The sequence below is a fragment of the Thunnus albacares genome, chromosome 6 (genome assembly GCF_914725855.1).
Source record: "Thunnus albacares chromosome 6, fThuAlb1.1, whole genome shotgun sequence".
Lineage (NCBI taxonomy): Eukaryota > Metazoa > Chordata > Actinopteri > Scombriformes > Scombridae > Thunnus > Thunnus albacares.
The window spans coordinates 21,885,725-21,898,443 of record NC_058111.1 but is presented as its reverse complement, the minus strand read 5'-3'; the positions used below and the strand labels follow the sequence as shown (position 1 = coordinate 21,898,443).

At 38.8% G+C, this 12,719-nt stretch overlaps 2 protein-coding genes across 2 annotated transcripts in view; one reads left to right on the top strand and one right to left on the bottom strand.

Annotated features, from left to right (window-relative positions):
- The window catches only part of trip12 (thyroid hormone receptor interactor 12), a 45,901-nt gene extending 44,927 nt beyond the window's left edge, over positions 1-974 (bottom strand). The window contains exons 1-2 of the mRNA XM_044353729.1: positions 893-974; positions 83-163 (exon numbers count right to left, since the gene is read on the bottom strand). The gene's annotated coding sequence lies outside the window, so the exon portion shown is untranslated. The remainder of the gene's footprint in view (positions 1-82; positions 164-892) is intronic.
- A 106-nt stretch (positions 975-1,080) lies between these two features.
- The window catches only part of rasa2 (RAS p21 protein activator 2), a 28,325-nt gene continuing 16,686 nt past the window's right edge, over positions 1,081-12,719 (top strand). The window contains exons 1-5 of the mRNA XM_044353742.1: positions 1,081-1,157; positions 4,235-4,358; positions 9,340-9,443; positions 9,535-9,629; positions 12,151-12,227. Coding sequence (XP_044209677.1) covers positions 1,100-1,157; positions 4,235-4,358; positions 9,340-9,443; positions 9,535-9,629; positions 12,151-12,227 — 458 coding nt within the window. The 5' untranslated portion in view covers positions 1,081-1,099. The remainder of the gene's footprint in view (positions 1,158-4,234; positions 4,359-9,339; positions 9,444-9,534; positions 9,630-12,150; positions 12,228-12,719) is intronic.

The window sequence follows — 12,719 nt, the reverse complement described above, 5'->3', positions numbered from 1 at the left end:
ACATCTAGATTAGATGTTCACAGTGTCTAGGTGTTGGGGACTAGTATGTGGTACTGGTTGTAAAAGTTAATAGTTACAGTACCTGACTGCGCCTCCAGGCTCCCTGTCACTATCAGTGATGAGGATCAGGCCTGTGTTTCCACTCAAACAAAGGCAACATCACCTTGAAAGACAGAAGACAACAAAGGATGTCAATCCTGAAATATTATATTTGGGAAACACTGTTCAAAATGACTAAAATTTAACTGATAATTTAAGCATTCATGTTCACCAGGAAAGCCTATTGTAAGTACCGTATCTTCCCATGCATAATAATACAAAAAATCTGAAACCCTGCTATGACACAATCATTATTTTATAATCATAATCTGTTCAATGTAAATGTCACTGATAAATGATACAAATGGGTATAATCTTGTTGCCAAACGCAAATATGTTGGAAATAACAACTACAATGGATGCTAACATCATTTTTAGTAGCACATCATGCTCTTTTAAACTTCTGGGTTTTTTTATATAGGTTGAAATGCACTTTAAAAAGTGGATATTAGCCTGCTAACTTTTAAGAGTGCTAATAGACTAACTAGCTGTCATGTGCTTGCAAAAATTAAACATTTTGTGTGCATTTGTTTCTAATTAATCCATGCGTTTTTAGAGCGCGGTGTGTTTTTGCAGTGTGGTTCAAAAGTGAAAACGTTTTAATCAATTCTTCGTGGTTTCAGCAATCTTAAAACTGTGTGCGCCAACAAACACGGACAGGTTGAAGCGCTGGTATTTAAGATTAGCTGGCTAAAATAGCTCCACAAGTTAAATTAGGTTCTCCGCCAAGTGTTGCCGCTGTTCCGTTCTGAGCAACCCAGCAGGGAGACATTAAAGCCCGTTTAAAACTCACACCGTCTCCAGACTGAAGTGCTAGCCAGGCAAAAGGGGCTCGACTTTTGAGGAAGCTTGATCCAAACGTTTTGAGGCACCAGTGTGTACAGAGCCTGACGTGACGCGGCAGTGGGGCTGTCTTTCCTCTACTCTGCCTGCATTCATAAACGGATATGATCAACCAGCGCTGAAAGCACCGGAGCAGCGACCACAGTCAGCTCGGACCATGGCGGAAGAGGACGACGCGGGGATTCGGATTTTACAGAGCCTGCGGGGGAAAATATGTAAGTTTTGACTAGCGAGCCGATGTTTTCCGTCTCTCACAGGAGGGGGGAGGTTGGGAGAAGAGGCGAGCGGCGACAGGGGAAGCCGGAGGGGCGCGGTGTGCTACCAACAGCCGACCGTGTGGAGGCAGAGACAGCCAGTTCATCTGGTCGGTCTGCTGGCTGTTGGTTAACGTCAACTTAGCTTAGCTTGCTAGCAGCAGCTACTAGCTGTGAGCTTTCATTCATGGAGCAGCGCTACTCGACCAACAACGAAGCTGTACGAGCAGACTGGGTGTTTTTAATTGTGTATTAGAAATGTTAACGTTTTTAAAAAAAATCGTGGGCGTTTTGTGTATACTTCAGCTTTCCTTGTAAGCTAAGTTAACGTTGGGTGGCAAAACAGGCTAGCAGTCCATCGTCACTAACCCATTCAGGCATCTGACAGTCAAGTAGTTAATTTCAGTGACAATGTGAAGTTATCACATAGGTTAACGCGTATAAAAATCGTCTCAGGTAGCAAAACAAGAGTTTATAACGCTTCCTACTCGAGTTATTTCAGTCAGACATACCCAGCGTTAAATATAAAGCAGTATCTATATCACTGCTGTCAATCATCGCACATAATATCACACTGGTATGTTGGCTGATGGGTGAGGAAGTGACCAACCTGATGATCTGACTTCAATATCATCACATAGCTGCACAGTTTCCCTTCAGGTCTCTGAATTATAGTCTCTGACCAGCATGTGGAGGCGGCCCTCAAGATATTTTTAAATACAATTAGCCAGTATCATCACTGATTAAAGGTCACTATTGGAATATGGTTGTCTCATTGCATCTAATGGAAACACTGGCCTAAACTCAAATACTTTACAAGCCAGTTTCCTCATCCTCATTCACAGGCTGGGTTGTGTGCCAGTGTTTTGAATGTGTAATTGGTGTTTTTTTTTGACCAATTAATTTAAATTTAAGCTGTGTAAGGCTGCTTTTCTTTCAAACATTTCATCCAGAGATTCAAAACACTTCAGCAGTACCGGTTTCTGTAATGCGCTTTTACTCAACCGATAACTGGATGTCCAAAAAGTTGCAGTTTTGTGTATTACACTGTTAAAACATATCCACTGGTCTACACCACTGTGGCAGTATCTTTCCTGTGATGGTATCACAAGTAATAGATTCTGGTTACGAATACATTTGCCATAGTGTTATTGCTTCATCTTCATCAAGATGGAAAAAAAGTAAAAGTTCTGTGTGTCAATCTTCAAGAGAAACCAGTTTAAAAATGTGCTTTTATTTTCAGTTTATATGAAAAGGGGGAAAAAGCACAAAACTTTGCACTGGGAACACATTTTATTAGTGTAAAGTGGCTGTTGACCTACTTTACACAAATTGATAAACAGATATCTTGACAAGCTAGAAGTGTTTGGCTCTGTATTTACTGTCAGGTGAATATAGGCTAAATAGTACGAAAGGCTCGTATGCATAGGCACACAATAGGAAAACAAATGTCAGTTTCACTACTATGAATTAATGAGAAAACGGTAAGCAGAACAAAATAGAGGAACTATAATGGCATGTAACTCACTTTGCAGTCTTGCGAAACTCCATTCTTCCTCGTTGACGCTTTGTCCTTTTTCCTTTAGCCTACATCAATGGAGGTGGCATTCTGTAAAGATGTATTCTTTTCTAATAAGCATGGCCAGTGTATTTTTATAGATGTATTCCCTTATTTGTCACATTATTACGATAGATTTGGGGAAAACCCAATAGGCGAAATATCTAAATAGTCAGCAGTTAAATCAGATATTGTTGAAGCATACTCTCTGACCTTTAGGTCATGGTTTTCACCGGGTGATGTGCTTCTGTTTTAGTGGAAATGTTATTGAAGAGAAGAGTTGGCTGTAGGTTTGGTAAGCCGTAGTGAACAGTATGTGTTTGTGTCTGTGTGCATATGTGCTTGTGCGCTCTACTCCCACCAGGTCATCCTGGTCCGAGCTTAGCGACAACTCGGCTGTTTTTACTGGTCATTCTTAAGATTAGCCATACACCATTATTAATAGCCTGTTAAATACCTGATCTCGGTGGTGGCTTTTCTTAATTAGGACTCCACCTGAGCTTAGGCTACCTGTTCAATGCTAAAGGACTAATTTAGACCACTGTGTGTCCCACTAATCCTCTGGTCCAAATCTGACTCGTTGTGAAGATATTGATAGTGCTGTATTTTGAGTGGCTGCTATTCAGCTGTACTGACCTTTTTTAATCTTTGAATCTCGCCTTTGTTTTGTGCATTATTCATGTATGTGTTGCATAAAAGCCTATGGCTGTAATCTGGGCCTGCCAGCGTGCGTTAATGTAAGTGTGCAAGTGATGTGTGTGTGTGACAAAGGTGTTTGTCATTTGTGAATCAGCGCTGTATCGTCACCATTGGTTATACTGAGGAAGTCAATGTTTCATGTTTTTAACCACATATGAGCCTCAAGTCTACTTGAGCTACATCCGCTCTGCAGCTTGCCCTGATAACCGACAACAGCCAGCGTCCCCATACAAATATGAGGATGTTGAATATAAAAACAAATTTTAAGTGTACCATGTATGATTGCAATCATGATATTAATTAAGATAAGCTTGTGTGGAGTCAGGCTCAGTAAAATTAACTTCAGTTTTATTTAAGGCCAAGTTTGTTTTGTTGGTTTGTTTTTTTTTTTTTTTTTTTTTTTTTTTTATCTCTTCTGAAGATGAACAGTAGAAACTTTGTAATCCAGACGCATTTTAAATGAGTTTCAGAGTTGCCAGATTCTACACTTCCACTAGTGTATTGCAATGAATTAGCTCTGTCAAGATTTTTCAAGATCTAAAACTTCAATGTCTGTGAAACTCTCAAAGGTCTAAAAAATGTGCTGAAATGTCATCTAGTTCACTTGATAGTCACATGTACCTTGTTTAATGTAAGATTAATATCTTTAGATTGTACTACTGCACGGTATGAATGAAGATTGTCTAAAAACTCTATATTTTCATTTAATTTGGGAAAGAAAGACCAGTGTCTTTTTGAGGCCAGTCAAGATGGTAACGATGCTCTTCTCTTGGCGTTGCAGGTGAAGCTAAAAACCTGGGTCCGGTCTCAGGTCCAAATCGACAAAGGGATCTCTGTACCTTTTCCACCATAAGTCTTGATCAGGAGGAGGTGTTCCGCACCAAGGTGTTTGACAAAAGTGTCAGGTAAGCAGATCACCCCTGTAACGTTTTATTTGTACATTTTAATGTAGATTCCAGTTTACAACCCCATCTTGTTACTGTCTTATTTCCAGTTAAGGCTCCAGTTTTAAAGCTCTTACGGTACAGTTTGGTGTCAGTGAGGTTAATATTACAGTAAAGGGTTAACTTTCAAACATTTATATTTATATTTATACATTTATATTTATTCTTTGTCCTGTTGTTGAGCACGGACTAGTGGCTTTGTTCCAGTTTACAGTGTCTACATTTTGACACATTGTAAATGAATAGTGAAGTTTATTATTAAATAATAATAATGATTAATAAAATTGGTAGGATTTGGCATTAGGGATGTATTATTAAAAAATATGGCAGTTTGGGTGGGTTTATGGCTAATATAAAAAATAGCAGACATAGCCGAAAGTATTACTCGTAGTAATGAAGTGTAAACTTTGGTAATCAATACTCAGGACAGCTCCATATCATCAATTTAAAAAGCGTGTAGTGTAGTAATTAAAAAAGTGTAATTGTGTAGTATGAATATATTCACTACACAGTAATAATTTATTTTCCTGGTCAGTTTAGTACTTCAGGAGAAGAAGAAGAAAAGTCTTCAGGGGAGGAGATTGCAGTTGTGAACGAGAGTTTTAGCGTCTGGAGTTTTATCATGTAAAGTCATTGCACACTTCATCTATAGCAAGTAATGTTGACTACACAAGAAATCCAAACATCCCTCTGTTTATATGTGGGCTTAAGTTTCTGGTTCAGTGTCTTTTTGCGTTATTTCCTCCTTGAAGTAAATCTTTCAACTTTGTAGTGAACAGTTTTTTTACGATTGCTTTAATTTGCTACTTCAATTTTTATTTGCTACTGTAGGAATAACTGTAGTAATATTTTGTGCTAAAACAATAAATTGTTTAATAAAATTGTTTTAGCTTGTGCTGCTTTTCTCTAAATACTGTATACATTATATACTGAAAGCCTTTGTAAGTTTGTTGGACCTTGGACAGTATTTTTGTCATTATTTCTGACTCATTGACAGAATATCTGATAGATTACTTGATTACTGTACTTTCTCATTCAAGGGAATGAGAAGGCGTGTCCAAACTTTTAACTGGTACTTTACCTGTGAATGTAACTGTATGTATCTGGTTGTTGAACTGCCATGATTACTGAAGTTAAAATCATGATATTATGGCCTAATATGCAACATCCCATTTCAGGAACCATGTTAATTGTCCCTATTTTTTCCAATATAGATGGTTGATTTATCAGCCACATATAACTTCCATAATATATTAGCCATGTATACAGTTTATATGTTTATATGTCAGAGTTTTGGCTACACACTTGATGAGTGCTTCTGAGCATAGCATTAAGTTCAGTGACTTTGATTTTCAACTGGTAACGTATTCTTCTGGATGTAAGACATAGCTCGCTCAAATGAAACCAAAAGAATTGCACAGCCTGAAGCCTTTTTTGGAGTATTATTATTGGCTGCTGTTATTCTTTGTACAATTTTCAGGGTGTTGTTTTCAGACTTGAAAAAAATCTACCTGTTGAGAACTCTGGTTGGGGACTTGTTGTAGCCCTATCGTGAGAGAATTGTCCGTTTTAAATGCAGTCACTTGATTACATCTTCGAAACTGTCGATACGTGACTCAGAGCTGAATGTGTGTGGGGTACCAATTGAGCTAGCAAACAAGTGACTCTGTCTGAAACGAGCTATTTTACCAATAGCTGCATGTTCACAAGCAGTTCACAGAAAGGTGTGGGAGATGGGCATCAGGAAACCTTTTAGGTTTCTATCTACATCATTGCACATCTCACTGTAAACATGGGCCTGCCTTCTCGAGGTGTTTCGCAACAGCTCTTTTTTTTTTTCTCTCTCCTGATTTCGGTGCCATTCAAAAGGATTTTACAGTCTCTGAGGAAGTGTGTCCTCCCACGCTCTCCCCTGTCTTTCTCTCTGTGTCACTCTCAACTACCTTAGCCTCTGGTTAGCACATCTTAATAATCACTCAAATTTGGTGTTTTTTATGCAACGGTGCTTGACTCATGCCTATTGTATGGGTTCCTATTTCTAATGGTTTAAAGGCTGTATGGAAGCTCTAATTGCAGCTAATCCCCTGGATAAAGCAGGCATGTTCAAACAGTCGTGGTCAAGTGGTTCTACCTAGCTATTCTCACATTATTTAGAAGCTAGGATGACAACAGAAGGGAAGGTACGGTAGTATGGTGGGTGTATGTTCGAGAGTGTGCAGAATGGGGAGGTTACAAGTGCATAATTCCATGTGATGTTGAGTAGGATGCGTGGGTGTGTGCTGGATGTGTTGGCCAAACCTAGTGCGGTGTCAGGCAAGATATTTCACCATCCAGGATGCAAAATTGTAGAAGGAAGCATCGGTGCAGGGATTGAAGAGCTGTAGGACCAGATTCTCTTGGTACTAATAAAGAGTTTTTATACAGAATTGCATGAGACTGAGAAAGTGGAACCATGAAGTATAATTGATCAAGACACATGACCTATAAACTGAACTAATGTCTCTGATACTTCTTTAGATTATCTTATGTGCTCATTTGAGAATTCTTTTGCTTCTTTCCTCCTCGATTGAACAGACTTAACTGGTCTAAGGTGACTTGTAAGAAAAACCTGAACAACAAGGATTGCAGTTTTACTTGAACATATGAACAGTTAATCCAGCACAACTGTCTAAGTACCGTTCAGCCTGTTCGGGACAGGTGGTCCATCTGCAGCCAGCACGTACGTTGAGGTAGTGCTTAACCTACAATCAGCTATGTCACATCAAGCTGTCCAGCTCGTAGTCCTGGTCGCGAGGTAATTTTGTTGGCAGGAGTGAGAGGCACAGATGCTTGGGCTCTCTGTGTTTCTGCCAGCGCCTACAGGGCAGTCAGTCCTGCGCTCAACAGAAGAGATCTAAACCACTCTGCTGCAAGGCTACAGGTTGTACAGTGTTTAGCACATGCTGTTGAAACGGTAACACGTCACCATCATATCATTACAACACGATTCTCCTGAAAGTCAGTATATGATAACATTGAATTATGTCACAGCCCTACCTCTCAGCAGCATGCTGGGATAGGCTTCATTTGGGCTGCATTTATAGATTATTTTTATTATTGATTGATCTGCAGACTATTTTCTCTATTAATAATTCTATTCAATGTCTGTAGATGAACCAGCTGTCCAAAATCCAAACATAATGAATTCAATATCAAACAAGACCAAGAATAGCCGCAGATTTTCACAAATGACATGAAATGTTTGGCATTTTATTACTTAAAAAATGACTGAAAGGATTAATCAGTTATCAAAATAGTTTCTGATTAATCTTCTGTTGATCAACGAATCGATTAATCAACCAATATTTGCAGCTCTAAATTGATGTTTAATGCTTCAGACCCTTTGCTCATTCTGTAAATCCAGATGTAATTGAAGACCTGCTGGTTGACAGTAGAACTGAATCGATCACTTGATTAGTCGATTAGCCTGTCAACAGAAAAACTGCAACTATTTTGATAATCGATTTATCTTTTCTGTCATTTTTCAAGCAAAATTGGCAAACATTCACTCGTTCCTGTCCTTCCATGGTGATGATTCGCTGCTGCTTTTTTCGGTTTTACGTCACTGTGAACTAAATACTTTTGGGTTTTGGACTGTTGGTTAGATAAAACAAGCAATTTGAAGATGTCGTCTTGGGCCCTAATCCAGAATATAACAGATGAATCACAAACAAAAATAATTAACTGCAGCCCTAGTTAATAGTGTCCACCACAATTTTTCTTGGTAGATTATTTTTTTCTTGGTGCCTTTTAAACATATGATCTTTCTCTTCTCCAAACGGTACTTCCCAGCACATTACAAAATCTAAATCTGCCCTTTCTAGGCATTTTTGGGGTTTTACTCAGTCCAGCTCCCACTTCAGAGATTCTTCTTTGTACACTGTACAATTGCATATTAAAGAAATGAAAAGAAATGTTCGGAGGAGAATGGATGAATGGCAAAGGTGGCAGATTTAAAGCTACAACGTAGCAACATAGCATAGCTACAACATTCCCCACCACAGTGATGAGTCATAAGGGCACCCTGTGTCTTCCACCTTCTGCTCAGACAGTTCATTTCCCAGTTAATTCACACAATCCTGTGTTTATGATACTTGGGCACATAAATGACAATAAATATTGTTCTGTTTAGGCTGTAGCACAACACCGATCTTTTCTTTTCCACATAATCTGATCTTGTATCAAATCATCTTTATCGGCTAACAACAGTATAACAGTAAAACTACAAAAGAACAGGTAGTGCATAAAGCGACAGACAGCAATTGTTTGCCACATACATGATTGCATTACTCACATAACTTTATCATTTATTAACGGCAACTGGTGTGAGTCACTGTCTCGGCCTATCCCAGCAATTTCAAAAACTATCAGTGCAGATGCTCACCTGCTGGGTACAGAAATACCACTACTATAGACCTGGTAGAGCAGCAGATGTGAATGTGGTCCAAATCCCAGTATCTGCAAGTGGTGCAGACAGTCTTTCCAAAAGTCAAGCACCAACTTGTGTGATGATTTTGGAAGGAGAAGAAATGTCAATTAAAAACTGCAAGTGTGTAGAAGATGCCAGATTTTTTTTTTTTTTTTTTTACATTTACATAAAAACAATTGATCCTAGTTCTTAAAACAGGTTCATTTGGATTGGAAACAGTTATGAACTACACCAAAACAAGTCTTTAAAGTTGACTAACACTAATGCAGCCCATGTCAAGAATCAACTGTCAAGTTTCACAAATCATTGATTAATCCTATGTGTCATGGGTCAAATAAGGTAACCTGGGTTATAGCCACTAATCTGGTTAGTTTATCACACATTACACCACCTACTACACACATTCTCATACACTTCTTTTTTTTCCCCCAAAGCCAAAATCTTGTTGTTTAAACCTCTGCCTTTTGTTTACAGCCCATTCTATGGAGAGGACTTCTACTTTGAGATCCCACGTACATTTCAGTGTTTATCCTTCTATGTTTACGCCAAGAGCGTTTTCCAAAGGGACTTACCAGTTGGTAAGTCACAATAAGCACACTTACACAAGTATATTTTCCTGTCTCAATAGATGAGTTGTTGTTGCATGAGTTGTTTGTTTTGTCTTTTCAGGCAAGGTGTCGATCCGGAAGGATGACCTGTGTAAATACAGTGGAAAGGAGCACTGGTTTAGCCTTCATCCAGTGGATCCTAACTCTGAAGTTCAGGTAATTTCTAAGGAAGAGGTTTTTAGTGATGAGTCACAAACACATTTGCCACCAAGTTACAGTGTATCCCATCCTGATTATAATGTAAAAACTTTGGGTTTGTCTTCCACATGCTTTGAAGTTGGCACTGAAGTTCTTGATAGTGACAACCATTCACCTTTGGCTCGGCATGCATGCTTTGATAACGTGCAGCACCCCAACATAACAAGCAGGAAATTCACTCGCATGTAGTCTAAAATTTGCATACAGATAAGATCATTTCCATGTCAAAGTAAGGTTTAATAGTCTCTGCGCAGGCTGTCATGTTTTTACAGTTTGAAATGCAGAGACAGGCTCAACTCTGTTCATCGATTGGTTGCTGCTGCTGCTGCTGTCAGCCCACACTCAAAAACTATCTGAGCAGTCCGGTTGCAGGAGAATGAAAGGCAATGTGCAAGACTCATGTTTGAAATGTTTTTGGCAGAGTCGTATGTCATGACATGAAGGAGGTCAAATAATTCTGTGAGACTTGTTGACTTTTAAACAAGAATCGTATATCTACAGGATTACAGTGTAACAGTTTGCACATTGTAAACACTTTGTAGTATGCATTGTGAAAAATTGCAAACCTGTCAAAGATGGGATTTCAACAGCAGGGGGCTTTGAAGCTTAGTACAGTGAAAAATGCTAGTACTACAAATAATATTTTCATATTTGTTCATTGATGTTATTCTTATGAAAGTCACTATTTATGCTGCTTTTAGAATTTGCATTTGACCAGAACCAGTATAGGATTAAAATCTCAGTGTTTCAAAAGTCTTGCTAAAATTTATGAAGTATTTGTCACCACTTCACTTCTACCTTTTGTTGTTATGACTGCGTAGAAGATGGTTACTTTGACTTTGCATACTGGCTAAATCCAGATAGTCATTATTTTATAATACCAGTATGTCGACCTGCTCAAAGCCCAAGAGGAAATATTCTGGTGAAGTCAATACTCTGTGGGATTAACAACTTGATAACTGATGCCATTGAATTCCCTGAATGAGTTTATAACTTTTTTTTAATTTTTATTTTTGTACATCAATTGCACTTCTAAACTAGATTGTTTGCAGCTGGCTTACTTTAGCCCGTAAGCTTGCTGTCGCAGCAGTGACTAATGATTATGATATTACACTGTAGCTATAGTCCTGATTTATGAGATGTTTGTGCTCCAATGTCTGCCTTATGTGTTGAAACTGTTTTTTTTTTTTGCTTTTCATGTTATTGATAACATTTTTCAGGTCTGCTGTTCTACTTTCTATTACATATAGGACATGATGTATGTGGGTTGTTTTGTTTCAACTGTATCTGTCTTTGATCAGATGAGTTTGTGGTCTGCTTGTGTTGGGTGAAACTACAGCACACTACCACTTGCGTGCTGCTGTAGCTAACGTGTTGACTCTAGCTGCCATTAGCCCACGCCAGACTATTCTGGGTATCTGCTGCTACACTGATTCACTCACAAGTAGACACTTTCAACTGCAAAGTTACATCAGTGAGAGATGGAGGTGTTATTGCAATGCCTCTTGGTTTGTAGTCAAACAGCGGCTGTGCATGTAACGTACCCCTGTGAGCTGTGTTAGCCCATATCCTAGTGAACCTGTTTTGTTGATGAAGACACTTACAATGGTAGAAATCATATGAGACAAACAACAAACAGCGTTGTGACCACATTGACTCATTACTCCAAACAGAGGGGATAGGTAGTTGTAATACGAGTGTTTAATTTGCTGCTGATATTGACTCATTTGGTTAGCATTATACAGGCTTAAAGGCCTATCTTGCATCAGAAAGAACTACTCGCCATCTCAGCCAAGTGCTGAATTGCAGAGACAGAGTGCAAGTGTGTGGGCGTTTTGTTTAGCTCCCTCTCTCTCTTGCTAGCTCTCTCTCCCTGTCTCTCTCTCCCTGTCTCTCTCTCTCTCTCTCTCTCTCTCTCTTTCTCTCTCTCTCTCTCTTTCTCTCTGACACTTCCGAAGGCGAGACCGGCAGCCTTCACCACATCCGACCCCGTAAAGATCCTTTTGAATGATTACAAAATTCACAGCTGCTGTGGCTCTTGTCACACATGGTACCTCCATTAACCTAAAACAGCTCGAGTAAGAACAGAGAATAACAAGAAGCTATTTCAAATATGAAAGTGAGAGAAAAATGGATGACTCCTTTTTTTTTTTTTTTTTTTTTTAAATGCAATGAAAGTATTTGTGCATGTCTGTAGTGAATTGAAAAATGGGGTTAGTGGTTAGTTAGGCTGAATAATACATCCTACACTTCTATCATATTTTACCTTTTTAAGCTAATTACTGACTTGGTGAACTTGGAGTAAAGAAAGATAAATCTGTGTTCATTCACTGTCACTGACTTGAAAGCACACCTCACCTTACTGTAACCTGGGACTTTATGAGAAACTTTTGACTCAGACCTGATGTAAAACAGATATCGTGACATGAGTCATTTCAAAGTTTTCATTTGTCGCTCTCCTCTCCTTGTATTTTAACAGGGCAAGGTTCACCTGGAGATGAAACTGAATGAAGTGATTACAGAGAATGGCTCAGTAGGTCAACACTTACTAGTCCGGTGAGTATCTAGATCCCCTTGTCGCTAGTCAAGTGACATCTGATCCAGTTGGTTGTTGTATGATTTTGACAAGTTTGAAGTGAAATTGAAATCATGGTAGAAATGAAAAGTTGAGAACCACATGAGTCCCTCCTCTGGCCTACGATCAAATCCTGCTTCCTCTCTGTTCTCCATTAGTTGTCTTAATTGTGTTCCTGTTCTTTAAATTCAACTTCTTGTTTATTTACAACAATTTAAAAGCTTGCGCTAAAGTACTTTACACAAGAGGATCAGGTATCGGGTATGCATCTTATTTGTAAACTAAACAAACAGAAAATACAGGTGCAAACCAACTACAAAACTAGATTTTGCCTGCAATAATATAATGAAAAGGATGAAGGCACAATTAAAGGGACAGAACAAGACCGCGTTTAAACCCTTGTTTGGCCTTAACTATAGTATCAAACATACGGATATGACAGACAGTCAGGAACATAGAAATAAGTGGACAAT